Source organism: Blennius ocellaris (assembly GCF_963422515.1).
Source record: "Blennius ocellaris genome assembly, chromosome: 22".
In the NCBI taxonomy this organism is placed as follows: Eukaryota; Metazoa; Chordata; class Actinopteri; order Blenniiformes; family Blenniidae; genus Blennius; species Blennius ocellaris.
The window spans coordinates 12,104,562-12,118,887 of record NC_137671.1 but is presented as its reverse complement, the minus strand read 5'-3'; the positions used below and the strand labels follow the sequence as shown (position 1 = coordinate 12,118,887).

The following is a 14,326-nucleotide window of genomic DNA, read 5'->3' as shown; positions in this document are numbered from 1 at the left end:
ACTAAACTCCAGACTTGTGTGTTCTGCAGTCTCACCTTGAGGAAGAAATACTCTGGAGGATATGGATAAGGCTGTCGGGTTTCTTCATCGTAGCCCCCCGCTCGACTTCTCTCCATCTCCACCCTCCTCCGTTCCCATTCCTCCCTCTCCCTCGCCAAGTCTTCCTCCCTCTCCTGCTCCACCCTCTCTCTCCCCAGGTCTTCCTCCCTCTCTCTCTCCAAGTCCTCCTCTCTCTCCAGCTCCCTCTCCCTCTCCAGTTTCTTTCTCTCCAGCTCCAGCTCGGCCTTCCTCTCTCTTTCCAGCTCTTCTCTCTCCCTCTCCATCTCCAGCCTCTCCCTCTCTCTCTCCATCTCCAGGTCTGTCTCCTCCTCCTCCTCCTCTTCCCTTTCTCGATCCACGTCTTCCTCCGTCTCCCAGTCATAGTCTCCACTCCTCTCCTCCTCGTACATTGGATCCGGGCCTGTTTCTGTGTGTTCATCCTCGTTTTTTGTGTCCCACTTTTCCACCTCTTCTTCCTCTCCGACACCCTGTATCCCCGCATGAATGTCTTTTTCTGTATGACTGTATCTCTCGCTCTGCGTTCTCTCTTGCCACTGGCCCCTTTGATTTGTTTGAAGGCCAACATTTTCATGCTTGCTCTTCTAGAAAAAACACATTATGTAATATAAAACCACTGTATTTTGACTCATCTTGTGTTTTCCTGTACATGAATGTCTCAAACTTACAATCCAGCTGTTGTAACCTTGAGCTCCAGAGGAGGGAGGCTGGAATAAAACACAACTTAATATCATATATCTCCACATAAATTGTAAAATTACAATTTCATATTCTATATGATTGGTACTATTATGGCTATATTTACATTTTGTGCCTCCCTAAAGCGATTCCTTCCTCCTGCAGCACCTGGCATGAACACCTAAAATATAAAGGTCATTTTTGCTGTGATCGCTTGCCATTAGACAGTAATCTGTGTTCTACATATTTAAATTACACTTACCACGGAGTCAGGCCACAGAGAGCCTCTTTTCACCCTGACTTGTAGTCGAGGTACCTGTTAATTACCCGCCAAATGTTTATGAGCATTGTGTGGATGCGAGTGATGAAATAAGACACAGACTTTCTGAGAAAGTGATTGAAAACAAAAATTTTTTTTTTTACTGAAGAACACATGCACAGAGAGGTTAAACTGTTGTAACAAAGAGAATTTCACCAGTGAAAAGAACGTTTCATCTTGCTAAAACAATAATCCGAATAACAAGGATTTTTTTTGTGAAAGAAACAGAAATATGTCCATGTTTCAATAAATAAAAAAAGTTCATACAAACGGGACACATTAGGAATTGAATTGAGAAAAGCTTGCAGCTGCATCTGTTACAGAGAAACATCTGTAATAAATAAATTATTTGTTGTCGACATGTTCGGTCAAGGCTACACTGGTGTTTACACGGATGGATGATGAGGTGAATCAGCACATGGGGGCAGAAGCTTTCAGCTCTTAAATCAACATTTTAAAATGTTGAATGAGTGACGTGTGGAAAAAAAAAAAAAAGAGGTCCCCCCCGTCACGAAACGTCGGTCAGGTTCAGCGGCTGGTGAGTGACAAAACGCTTCGTACTTTATGTCACACTCCATGTAGTGCTTCCCTATGAGTGATTAGGACTGTATAGTCTCTTGGGAATTAAGAGACATCCTGTTTAAAAGAACGAGAGGGAGAGAAAGTATTAAGGGTGACTCTCTGAAAGTGCTTCTCGCTAAATCAGCTCATATCTGCTCATTCCCATTCAGACAAGCTTCGGAGGAATCATGCTTAAATGCATGCTGCTCATAAAATGCAGTCCACTCTCATGCTTTGATAATTGTGCATTACACAGTCTGTGACGCTCTATTTTCCATTCCCAGAGTATTCTCATTCGCCTCATACAAAACGCTGTTTTGCACTGGTGAAATCTCCGTAGGAAGCAGCAAGAAGGAGTTTTGGAAACATGATGCGGTTTTTCTCATCCTGCATCAATCAAATTCATTTTACGACTAAAGCGATGTTATTCAAGCACTTGCCCATCACTTCTCAGCCCCCCTTGTGTTAAGTGCAAGAACAGTGCATTCGCAGGCATGCAAGGATCTCAGCGGGCATCCAGATGCAAGTGTGCATGAGACAAATAAAACTGTACCTCATCTGCTTCTTCTGTTGTGATGGGAGGTGGAGGCAGTGAGGACTCACCCTGGACAGGAGAGAAGAGAAGAGGAGACGTGAGAAGCTGTGATTGTCTAAACCAAAACGTGGCTTTACACATAAAAGGTTGGTCAAAATGCAAAAAAAAACAACAACAAAATTTTTTCTGTCTATTTTCATCAAAAGGCACAAAATAGGACGGACTATTGTAATAAAAGATTATGTGTCTCCGTTCGCCTCTGTTGCCCTAAATTCATTGTATATTTTCAGATATAGAATGTGTGATTTCAAACCAGGAGGGGGGTTTCCAAGAGGGGAGGTGGGTTGATTGGACTTTCCTAGGAAATCCAACATCAACCAAAAGTAGATAGTTTGAATTCAAAATTGTAAAAATAATCCTCATGAGGTGAGATATGTTGAATTAGATCTTTAATCTCGTAAAATTGCTCCCTGGATACAACATTATAGGACCTATGGGTTCAACTCGTTTTAATTTCTTCATCCTCGCTCCAGTGAATCAAACTTTAATCTGAGCTGCAGAATCTCAAATGCTTACGTTTGAATCGTGAAATCACATTTGAAGCAAATGTACCTCTTTGTTCCCGCTGCTGTCCGGTGAGATTGAAGGGTCATCTGGGGAAAGTTCCTCCTGTTAAAAGAAATAATAAAAAAAAAAAAAAGTTTGAATGAAGATCTAACTTTCGAGACAAAAAAAACAAACACATGATGGATGTTGAGCAGAGCGAGGACACAGTGGGCTTCGGCGACAAATTAATGAATTCTTAATAATTAAATTCAGCTAGTGGGTGTGTCATTAATTAACTCTGTGCAGTGCTGGTGTGGATACAGATACATTTCTGTCCCCGGAGACCACACTTCAAAAATAAAGCAGATAAGGGGTTTGACAGGGTTGTTAGCGCTCCAGATCTGTGACAGCCACACGCCGTCAATATCCTGCTAAAATAAAAGCTTCCAGCAGAGCCTGGATTAGTCATTTATGGCAGCAGCTGCCTACCTTGTACTCATAATCATATTCTTCCTCTTCAATGTTACGAAACTCCTCTGCGTCTTCCTCTTTCCCATCTTCACTCGTCTGAAAGGAAAAGAATGACAATTAATGCAAAAATATAACATTATCGCACCAAGACCGCAAAGCCGAGCAATTATCAAGCAAACATACATAAAGAAGCACAGATGTCACAACAAAAGCATGCTTTTAGTCAAATGAGCCATTCGCCCTTAACAGTTACAAGTTAATTCAGCTTCATTCATATTTATGTTTCATTTCAGTGAGATTGCAGTTACACATGCACAATTTATGGAATGTTAATGTCTTGTTAGAATCCATGTTGTGGCTCTGTGAGGTGAGATCGTTGTTAGTTTCACCAGGTTTTGTTTTAGTCAAGGGAAAAAGAGGAACGGAGGTGATTAGTTTTAGTCGGAGCCCTACAAGGACATTTACCAGGCGGTGTCTCTGCCTCTTATGCCGTCCTTTATTTCCTTTGCCCTGGTTAAGAAGTTCACAGTCAGGGAGGGGGAAAAAAGCTGTTGATCTAATAAACTATGTTTGGAAAAGTTTAGGGGGATAAGTAGTTAATGGTTATCAAAAAACACAACTTAGTTCAGACGAGTGTTGTGAAAATGTAGGTGTTTTATTCAATGTTTCAGCTCAGCAGCTTTTAAATCAGTTACTGTGATAATCATGAATGTATATGTTTATAGTAATTGATTGGTGAAAATCAGCTTGCAGACTCTTTTATTAAACCAGGGCCAGGATGGAGAAAAGAATAACCAAACACTTCTGCTTACACACTTTCTATTAAACTGCAATCACTTTTTGTACTTTGCCTTGAGGCTTTAGCAAAACACAAATTACTTTTTGTTCGTGTGGTTGATTAATGCAGATTAGCATCAAGCTTGATGATTGTTACAGAAACTATAACAATAAACTGTATGTTGACTCTCAAACTTAGATATTCTTTCCAAAAACACATTGTATTGGATTGTAGGATATAGTACTGCTTTCCTACAATCATGTGCAAAGGAAGTACCAAAGATAATGTACAAGCTTTTCAAAATAGTAAATGTTGTTTTTTTTCAGTTTCAATTTTCCAAATTCATTTATTCTATAAAAGTAACTAACTCTTGAGTAATCCCTTGGGATTGTATTTACTTCAAGTTTTTATATAAGGCCTTTAAAGGGTTAAAATACACTGTGGAAGCCATAAAGCCGCAAAATTCTGAGATATCCCTGCGAGTTGATTTTCACATCCCAAGTTGAAATCTATATTTTATATCACAGGCAGTGAAGGGAGTTTTTGAGTAAAACAGTTGAGCTGAAACACAAAATGCCGGTATAGTAATGGTGGACAGGCTGATTCTAGATTTAACTTTAAAAAAAAAACTTTGTGTTCTGTGAAAACATCAAGGCAGCTTTACTTTCCCACGTTCCCTGTTCTTCTTCTTCTTTGGTCCTGAATTCTCCTCCCGTGTGAGGAGAACCGTCTCCATCACCGTTTCAGGAAACCCTGAAACCACCTGACACACACGTTCACAATTTAAGAAGCTTTAAAAAAAAAAAAATGCTGAATATAACACAATGATTAATGATTACGTTTACCTCCTTGGTTGATGTGTGACTGAAAGTCGAATTGGTGACAGTCTGATTAGTTTTGGGTGAAAACGCTCGGTCAGTGTCGTCTTCCTCCTTCCCTCTGGATCCTTTTAACTTCGCCTCTATGGTGTTGAACTTCGGTTCTCCTGTCAGACTCGTGACGGCCAATAAGGAAGGATCCTCCGCAGTTTCATTCAAGGGGTCCTTCATCACATCACAACACAGAGTCAGGGGACATTGAAATCTAGTGTTGATCCATCTTCAACATGACATTTATTTTCATTGTTTAAGGACAGACCTTATATATTTGGTGAAAATACCAAGATGCAAGATAAAACTCACTGCTGTCAGAGATTTGGGAATCTGTCCTTCTGAATCATCCTCCTCTACGGTGTCCATTTCAGAGCGAGACTGACTGCTGAGATCAAATTTCAAGGAACCCTGGTGAGAAAACCCAAACACGAGAAGAGGATGATCCTCTCTCACCCAGTTTTGGACCACACTGTGACCACTCAATATCATATCAAAGAGTAACTTCTGATTTAATTCTGGACTCCATAATGTTTGGCACATGATATGATATATATACAGTAACAGTTGTTGGATCCAAAGGGAATCAACATGACTCGTGTTCATTTATTTCATGATATTTAAATGTAATCTGCAAGTGATACATATTAAAGCCTACCTTTTAATAAATAGATATAAAATAATCATAATGACTCTCTCTTATACGTACAAATACTTATTTTAACTGTTCCAATTAAAACAGCTAAAATAGTTCATTTAAGTCTCCATCCATCTTCTCCACTGCTTCAAACATGTTAAGATCATTTATCTTCATGATTTAGTCAGATATTTTAAATAAACATTTTTATTTATTTATATACTGAGATATTGAATTATTTAAAAAAATCACGTTATATCGGCTGTACAGGAATAGTATGAACTGCTTTGTAATGTTTTGATTTAACCATGAATGTCATGAACAATGGTTATAAAAGATACATTAATGGACGAATGCATAATAAATATATAAAAATCCCGGGTGGATTCCCCCCCCCCCCCCCCCCCCCGACAGCAGGAAAGCAGATATATTCCTCTGAGTTCACGTACTGTGTCGTCGGAGATGACGTTGGAAGTGTGCGTCTCTGCACCGTCTTTGAGTTTCTTGGCGGCGGTGAGCACATGAAGCAGCTCCTCGATCCCATCCTGCAGCAACCTGTCAATCAAAGCTTTCAGCAAAGGCAGCTGAACAACAAGAAAAAGGTTTTTTTTTACTGCCAAACCCTAATGCTGTTAAGTATTCTATAAACTTCGGGGTTCTTGTATCATCTGAGCTCACCCTTATACCGTAGGCTTCAAACATCACTTCCATGTCCTAAAGAAGAGGAAAGACACGTTGTTCAGGGACTTAAAATGGCGGGATGCATCCCAGAGGAGGGTTTGTTATATCGAGAGTTCAACCTTCATCTCCAGGGACTTTCCAGGCGTTCCAGCATCGCCCTGCAGAAACAACAGAGCGGATGCAGTGATAATAATAATGTCATTTCCATTTCCACTGCACGGTTGTTGAGGTGTAACTGTAACTTGCACTATACCTTCTCTCCTCTCTGGCCCCTTTCTCCTTTATCACCCTGCAAAACAGACCAAACAAAAACAAATAAGCAACCGTGCCCTTGTTTTTCTGTGTGTTTTTCTTTTTAAAAGAAGTCAGCTTCACGTTCCATAGCTGGTCCGTCTTACCTTCATCCCCGGGGAACCCTAAACACACAGAAACAGAGGAGCGAGACATTTGAACATGCATTTATGATGCATGACATGGAGCTGGCTGTATCTCTCCTGCAGATAACGGCTCACGACTCACGGCATCCCACAAATAACAAGCACCGGAGTCATTGTTGACTGGTGACTCAGATTCCGTGCAGGCGATATCTGAATTAAGCCATGCAAAAGCTGAGACGACGTGCCATTTACTTGATTGCTATAAATATGCAAAAATGTGTTGATTTCACGTATTAAACTCACAGTAGCTCCTGGAGGACCCATCGGAAGTGGAAACGCTTGTCGGATTTCGTCAATGGTGGCGCCCTGAGAGCGAATCCACGTTAAGTTTTGCTCAATCAAACTGTCACTTAAGTCCAAGTGGACCTGTTTGATGTTCTTCTGAATCCCCGCGAAATAGAAACGAGCCAAACTGACAATGATTATGGGTTTAATTGTGACAACACTGCCTGACGTACCGCTTTCAAAAATAGATCTGACATGTAACTTTTTTTTCCTTTTTCTAAATCAAGGGGTGTATTTTTACCTCTGAAGTGACGAGCACCTGCCGACCAGGCGAACCCGGGGGTCCCGGTTCCCCCTTGCCTCCATCTTTACCCTGGGAGTCAAAGAGGGACGATTAATGGCTGACACTTCATTAAAGAGTTTATGTGTGACATTCAGAACCACTCACATTTTCACCAGCATTTCCTTTGTCACCCTGAAATTAAAAGTAAAGTTTATATATGAAAAATAGAAAGAAAAAAAAAAAAGGCTTCAAAAAAGGTTTTATTTCACTGACCTTTGTGCTATCGTGTCCTCTTGGGCCTCTTTCTCCCTGTGAATAGAAAACAGTTCAGCGATTACCATAAAATAGCTGCGAAATGCCAAGTTGCTGCAGACGTGAATGGTGACTGTAAGGGAAGGTTCAGTCACTCTGTCCTCACATCTTTTCCTGGCAGGCCCCGTTTGCCATCAATGGCGGGGCGTCCCTGTAGAGAAGACGCAACACAAACGTCCTAATTACACGCCGGTGACAAAAAACACATTTACAAATATCAGCCTGCAAGTGAACCTCAGTGACTGTCACAGTTTAAAAATCCATTTAGGAGCACAGAGAGGATTGAAGCGGCGGCTGCAGCCTGAGGCAGAGCGAGTCACAGAGGCACTCACAGGAGTCCCCGGTAGACCTGGCATCCCCGCGATCCCAACTCGGCCCTGGTCTCCTTTCTCCCCCCTCTGTTTGCAAATCACACATTCACATGTTTAATTCACGGCTCCTCACTGCGATCAAAGTGTCAGCGAACTCCCAATAATAGGCGGATATACAAGAATGTTTTATTATCCTAATTTGCATTGGATTTGGCACACTCACCGAACCAGACTGTCCCTTCTGCCCCTGGTCGCCCTACAAATATAAAGCAACATGCAAATATTTACACACAATCATCTCAAGTTAATACTTCAACCGAGAAACATGCAGTGCCGTGTCTCACCTTCATCCCTGGTTTTCCCGGTAAACCGTCAAGTCCCTCTCTTCCTGTGCCAACCTGCAATTTTTAATAATTCCTTTTATTTTTTTAAAGGTTTATCCATCCCAAGCTAAGCTAATGCAATTTGAATGTATTCATACACGTACCGGAGATAGGCCCGGTGGTCCAGGTTTCCCTTCAGGACCCTGGACAGAGACAAATATGAAAAGAATTGTTCTGCTGTGGTGAAACCGGAGGGGAACAGTTAAACTGCACACACACTTCTTCTGTATGATTCTGTATTGTCATATGGTTGTTTAGCCTGGTTCATAATTTTATTAATTTTTTTGTCTCGTACTCACTCTTGGTCCAGGAAGACCAGTTTCTCCCCTCAAACCAGGCTGACCTGGCTCTCCTGGATCACCCTGAAACAAACAAAAGAGTGTATAAACCAATTTATATCTTCTACATTTCCAGAAAATTCCTAAAATATGGTATCTTCACTGCATGTTGTTGTTTAATTTACCTTTATTGCTCTGGTCAAGACGTTGTTGTCGGCACCAATCTGGTTGAATAAATGAAATAATAACTTAACTTGCCAGCAGGTTGGTTATAGATAAGCATTAGAGAATAATTTTTTTATTTATTTTTATAAAACATGCGTCACTCAGACACGGCTGAACCAATGATAAGCTGTTATACGTGACAAGCGATTTATTTACCTGTGCTCCTGGAGGTCCGGGCCTCCCCTTTGTGGCAGAGTGAACAAAAGGAGAGTGACGAATACGAAGTTAAAATCTAAAAACGCTTCAAAAATTAATTACTCAACATATTAAATTAGTAAACATGAGGTTGCAGGCTGCGAAGATGTGACATGCTGATGAACACAGGCGAGCGATTGGGAAGCGGCCGACCAGGAAGAAACAATAACCCGGAGAATCAGTGACGAGACGCAAACATACCGGCTCTCCTTTGTCCCCTTTATTTCCACCAAGACCCTTCAGATCAGAAAACCAAAACACGGTTAAGTGCAAAGTCATTTAATGATCACTTTCAGTTCATTTGCATGACTATTTCAGTGAACGTACCGGCGGGCCAGAACTCCCAATATTCCCCTTTTCTCCAGGGTCTCCTGGTCGTCCTGGTAACCCTAATGGACCCTGAACAATCACGAAAAAAAGAATTGATAGTCTTAAAGTCTTAAAGGAGTCATATTATCCAGCTTTTCAACACTGTCACATGGTCTCATTGGTCCAAAAACATTGTATTCACAGTTCATTTGCCCCAAATCCTGCTTTTCCTTGATTCATCCAGTTGAATATTGGATTATAGGAGCTACATTCAGAATCTGCTGTGTCTGTGTGAGCTGGACTGGCTCCGCCCACACACACCCATCTATGGGAAGAGGAGGAAGTACTTCCTCTCATGGTGTCCTGTGCCAGAGCAGAGCTGCCTAATTGTGGGAGGAGTCAAAGGGAGGAGCCTGCCTTGATTGTGATTGGCTAAACCCCCAATGACACTATATAGGGCTTGATTTCTGATTGGCTGCTTGGAGCAACACACTTTTTAAACCCTGGAACAAGCCAGGGAGAGAGAGGACACACTTTCTTCACTTCTGAGGCGTCATTCCAGGTATGGGGATGATTATTACTGATGGAAAAACTTTAGAAAGGGAATTTTGCATAATAGGACCCCTTTAACATTTAGTGTTACTTTTACAGACTTAATGGCTGCTCATTAGCGGAAGTTTTAGGAAGAATGAGACGAGAGTGTAATAATCTACTTGACTGACAGAAGTGATAACAGGAAGTTGAAATGAACGAATGGATGCAAACTCAATATATCCACAGCACAGTGATCAAAAGCCAGAATATATGATCAAACATTAAGTGTCTAATGTCAATACAGATTACATTTTTTGAGTTTTGTCATTCTTTATTATTTAGAGCTATTTTTTTACATGTTCTCCCTGTGCCTGCATCCCTTTATTGATCGTACTAATAATACACTTCCTTTCACTAAACTCAAGTACTTTGTAGAGAAGCAGTAAACGTCAATGTTGAAAACAAACATTTCAAAAGATTAAAATATGCTTTAAAAACTACCAGTAAAAACAATCAAAGGTTCTCATGAAGGATTCAAATGTGAAGGATTCAGATAAAATATTATTGACTTGAATCCTTCCCATTTGAAACAGTTGGCGTTGGCTCTCTGCAATCATATTCTCAATAGAATGGAATAGAAAACGAAGAACTGGACGCTTTTAAAACAAATACCTTTATTCCTCTGTCACCAGGTTCTCCAGTGGGCCCTTGTTCCCCCTGCAATGAATAACGAGTAAATGATTTCAAGGATCCGATTCAGGATGTTGAGACGAGTCAGAACCAGATTAAAACAGTAAAATACATAAATAAATCAGAATATACCTTTGATCCTCGTTCTCCTTTAGCCCCAGATGAACCCTGCGTGCACGCACACACACACACACACACACACACACACACACACACACACACACACACACACACACACACACACACGATCCATCATAACGCTACATATCGATGCCAACATGAACACGGTGTGATAAAATTGATAAAAAGAACCAGCAGATCATTTTCCTGAGCTTCACTTTCAATAAACTCCCATAAGAAAGTAAACATGAAACTTATTTGACGACTTCAATCATTTCTGTAACAACCACTCAGGATTTACTTACATCTTTACCTCTTAATCCTGGATCTCCAGGAGTGCCTGGGGGCCCAATGTTTCCTTTGTCTCCTTTGAAGCCGTCAAGCCCCTGAACAACGACACAACCTCTGATTATAAATAACAAACAAAACACAAAACGACCTCGTGGATACAAAGTTAGGTAATGGATTAGTTAAAAAAAAAAAAAAAGGAAACAAAACCATCAATCTCTTACCTTGGGTCCTGGTTTTCCAGACAAACCAACATTTCCCTTTAAATGACACATTGACAAAACACACAATCGACATTAACGACAGTTTTATGGAGGATAAGAAGAGGAAAAATCTGCTAAGTGACCCACCCGCTCGCCATTTTCTCCCTTCGGTCCCGGCTGTCCTGGGATCCCAAACCCAGGACTTCCCTGTAACACATGTCACAAACTAGATCCAACACACTGCGAGAAATCACTCCAAACAACAATAATAAATAGGATTTCTCACTATTGACCTTTTCTCCTTTGCCTCCTTGTAAACCTGTAATTCCTTGTGGGCCTGTTGGACCGACTGGACCGATGTCTCCCTGCCACACACACACACACACACAATTAATTAACGCTGTTTCTGCGGAAACAAATGTAATAAATAACATCAAGAGAAACGCTTCCCTCCAGCTGACTGGATTTTCTCAAAGCTAGTTTAGATGAATGCAGACAAATAACTTCTATAAAGTTTGACAATTTTGTCACTGCAGCCATTTAAAAGTTTCAGAACTGTTTTTCCTCTACCTTGGTAATCTCAATATCTGTTTGATTTATTTGATTTGCTTTAATAATGCCCAGAATCCCCTCATCAAAATGCCCTCAGAACCTGAAAACAACAACAGCAGGTACACATATTTACATTCAATGAAATTTGTTAAGGACTATTTCAAAAAGCGCAGCGTGGAAGTTTGACGTAATGACATTTCTTTCCCCATTGGGTGGCAGTGGTGAGTCTGGCTCAACTTTCAAAAAGAAAAAAACTATCAATAATCAACTTCTTTTTCTTTGAAATAGAGATTCTAACTGCTGTTTGTGAAAGATTAGTGACTATAACATTCAGAGCATGAGGATACATTTTTAATAAACGTAAAAATAAAAATGATGTTGGATTTCAAATAGTTGCAGTTGGAAGACTTGGGAGATTTTCTGTTGAGAAAGGTTGTGCACTTCTTTAAACTAAAATAATAGAAAGGTAGAGGGAGCTGTGCATCACTTCATATTATATTGCTGGTTCACTACATCACCTTGTGGTACAAACTGGTATGACAAGGCGAGTCGCTTTCATGGCAACTTTAGTCTTAAATTCAGATTTTTGAGTTAATGATAAATGTTTTCTCACATTTTTACAATAATATCAGCACAACAACTTTAACAATGCAGGCAAATTGATTTGGATTGAATTTTTGTGAAGGTTTTAGAGAAATGTGACTCAAAATGTTACATAAGTCATGGGAAAGACACAGTCATTCAAATATAAACAAGCCAAAAAAACAGTTGACTAAAGAATCAGGTGTGAAAATTAGAATATAGAAAATCTCAACTCACCCTGGTACCCTTTTTTCCAGTCGGTCCAAGAATCTATGGCAAAAGAGAACCAAAGCTTTGAGCTGAAAGACAAGTCATTGAATTTAAGAATAAATTGAGGGAGTTTTCTTACGCCCTTAGCCGGATCCCCAGGAACTCCTCTTGGACCTTCGTCTCCTTTTAACCCAAGTGGTCCTGTCAGTCCCTAATGAAAAACAACAAGAAAACATTTAATAACCCTAAACCTCTGTCTTTACTTTATATCCAACAAATCAAAAGGGATCTCTCTTGTTTTGTGTTATTTCCCAGAAGTGATCGAGTGACATGGAGATGATCACAATGACGCTTCAAATTAAAAACCACTGAAGCAGGAAAAACCTTGGCAAAATATAACCACTGAGGTTTGACAGTCTGGCGCCTGATCAAATGTAATCATCGCCATCTCTGATGCAGCCAGAATAATATAACTACAAAATGTGTTCATTCATCGACGTCAGTACCTGCTTTTTCCAGTTTGGGAACGAATCAACACTGATTGTGCTTTTTGGAATGAAAACTGAATTTTTTATATATATTTTATAGAATGTAATCATCACTCACTGTGGGTCCTTGTGGACCCATCGGTCCCACCACGCCTTGGTCCCCCTAAAGATAACAAAGACATAATAATGACAAAAATTCACATATTGGCTCACCTGCAAGTTTGTATAATTTTTTTATGATAATGTCACGAGCCTCATTTAGCTGAATTACACAGATTCATTTACTTTACCTTACTAATTGTGTGATAAAAATCAACATTTCCAGTCTAACAATTTCTCTGTGAATGAACTCACTTTTTCGCCTTGCTCCCCATTCAATCCTTTTTTCCCCTGCAGGTGAGAAGAAATCACTTATACTACATACTGATACAGCTAAGCAGGTTTGATTTAGGGACGCGGTGTTGATTCACATGGTTCAGATGGTGAAACTTGCAGGAAATGATTTGGAGCTATTTGACTCAAAGTAGTAGATGAAATGCAAACCCGTAGTCCGATGACTCCCTGGACGCCCTGCTCGCCACGCTCACCCTGGCGAAAGACGAAATCACATAAATAAATAAACAAACAAATAAATAAATAAATAAAGGTCGCATGCAAAAATGCATCATGATCATTAAAAAAAAAAACAAACAAACAAATGTTTATACCTTCAGGCCGACGGGTCCCGTAAAGCCAATATTACCCTGCAAAAACAACACATGTCGACCTTTCATACCAAAAAACAATGCAGACCATCATAACTTCAGATCTCGACTCCTTTCATTCAACCTCCTAAATTAATTCTTCTACTTGTGTGTGTGTTGTGTTTTACCTTCTCCCCCGGCTCCCCGCGGAGACCTTGAACACCTTGTATGCCAATTCCCTCTTCACCCTGAGAAGAATCCAGAACACCATACGAAGTTTGACACGACCATATTGGAACTTGACTGGTTAAAGTGCAAAAGATTCTCTTTTTTTCATTTCTTTTTACCTTGTTTCCTTTCTGGCCTGATAATCCTGGCACGCCGTCGATACCAATGGGACCAGGCAAACCTGCAATACCCTGCAAGCAGTGATAATCATATTTTGTGTGTGAGAGACAAAAAGAACCAAAAAAAGTAGAAAAGAATTATAAAAGTTTCAAGCAATAACAATTCTTTTGTGTTGCACAATGACTTTTAATTCCTGTAATAAATAACTTACATCTCTTCCTGTTTCTCCTTTGTCTCCTTTTCCACCTGGTTTCCCCCGTAAACCCTTTGTTCAAAGTTCAAAGTTGATTTATTCATCAATTTCGCTACACATTTTTACACATATAGAGAATTGAAATACCATTTCCTTTTCACAAAACATAAAAAGAAACAGAAAATACGCAAGCTAAAATATACAGGCTAGAATATAATAATTTAGAAGTAAAATAAAAAAAAGTAAAAAATTGAGGTACACATAACACAACAGCGAGGTCAAACATGAGCAATACAAGAAAAGAAAATGGTACAAAAAAAACACAAGACAAATCAGTATTTAAAA

General features: G+C 40.0%; 1 protein-coding gene and 1 long non-coding RNA gene across 2 annotated transcripts in view; both read right to left on the bottom strand.

Moving 5' to 3' along the window:
* col7a1l (collagen type VII alpha 1-like) overlaps nucleotides 1–14,326 on the bottom strand; it is a gene marked incomplete at both ends in the record, with an annotated part of 47,230 nt that overhangs the window by 14,619 nt on the left and 18,285 nt on the right. The window contains 38 exons of the mRNA XM_080518604.1: nucleotides 36–197; nucleotides 3,186–3,263; nucleotides 3,633–3,677; nucleotides 4,610–4,708; nucleotides 4,791–4,988; nucleotides 5,127–5,225; nucleotides 5,901–6,035; nucleotides 6,130–6,165; nucleotides 6,252–6,290; nucleotides 6,386–6,421; nucleotides 6,531–6,548; nucleotides 6,813–6,875; nucleotides 7,096–7,167; nucleotides 7,351–7,386; nucleotides 7,496–7,540; nucleotides 7,722–7,787; nucleotides 7,924–7,956; nucleotides 8,045–8,098; nucleotides 8,194–8,226; nucleotides 8,383–8,445; nucleotides 8,547–8,585; nucleotides 8,743–8,769; nucleotides 8,983–9,018; nucleotides 9,109–9,180; nucleotides 10,297–10,341; nucleotides 10,740–10,820; nucleotides 10,947–10,982; nucleotides 11,073–11,132; nucleotides 11,219–11,290; nucleotides 12,297–12,329; nucleotides 12,409–12,480; nucleotides 12,876–12,920; nucleotides 13,112–13,147; nucleotides 13,301–13,345; nucleotides 13,465–13,500; nucleotides 13,629–13,688; nucleotides 13,788–13,859; nucleotides 14,000–14,053. Of these exons, the coding sequence (XP_080374730.1) occupies nucleotides 36–197; nucleotides 3,186–3,263; nucleotides 3,633–3,677; nucleotides 4,610–4,708; nucleotides 4,791–4,988; nucleotides 5,127–5,225; nucleotides 5,901–6,035; nucleotides 6,130–6,165; nucleotides 6,252–6,290; nucleotides 6,386–6,421; nucleotides 6,531–6,548; nucleotides 6,813–6,875; nucleotides 7,096–7,167; nucleotides 7,351–7,386; nucleotides 7,496–7,540; nucleotides 7,722–7,787; nucleotides 7,924–7,956; nucleotides 8,045–8,098; nucleotides 8,194–8,226; nucleotides 8,383–8,445; nucleotides 8,547–8,585; nucleotides 8,743–8,769; nucleotides 8,983–9,018; nucleotides 9,109–9,180; nucleotides 10,297–10,341; nucleotides 10,740–10,820; nucleotides 10,947–10,982; nucleotides 11,073–11,132; nucleotides 11,219–11,290; nucleotides 12,297–12,329; nucleotides 12,409–12,480; nucleotides 12,876–12,920; nucleotides 13,112–13,147; nucleotides 13,301–13,345; nucleotides 13,465–13,500; nucleotides 13,629–13,688; nucleotides 13,788–13,859; nucleotides 14,000–14,053 (2,331 nt within the window). The remainder of the gene's footprint in view (nucleotides 1–35; nucleotides 198–3,185; nucleotides 3,264–3,632; nucleotides 3,678–4,609; nucleotides 4,709–4,790; nucleotides 4,989–5,126; nucleotides 5,226–5,900; nucleotides 6,036–6,129; nucleotides 6,166–6,251; nucleotides 6,291–6,385; nucleotides 6,422–6,530; nucleotides 6,549–6,812; nucleotides 6,876–7,095; nucleotides 7,168–7,350; nucleotides 7,387–7,495; nucleotides 7,541–7,721; nucleotides 7,788–7,923; nucleotides 7,957–8,044; nucleotides 8,099–8,193; nucleotides 8,227–8,382; nucleotides 8,446–8,546; nucleotides 8,586–8,742; nucleotides 8,770–8,982; nucleotides 9,019–9,108; nucleotides 9,181–10,296; nucleotides 10,342–10,739; nucleotides 10,821–10,946; nucleotides 10,983–11,072; nucleotides 11,133–11,218; nucleotides 11,291–12,296; nucleotides 12,330–12,408; nucleotides 12,481–12,875; nucleotides 12,921–13,111; nucleotides 13,148–13,300; nucleotides 13,346–13,464; nucleotides 13,501–13,628; nucleotides 13,689–13,787; nucleotides 13,860–13,999; nucleotides 14,054–14,326) is intronic.
* Nucleotides 1,591–2,821, bottom strand: LOC308146579. The gene is made up of 3 exons (XR_013937118.1): nucleotides 2,763–2,821; nucleotides 2,169–2,219; nucleotides 1,591–1,690 (listed from the first exon to the last, which is right to left on the bottom strand). It is a non-coding gene; the product is annotated as an uncharacterized lncRNA (long non-coding RNA).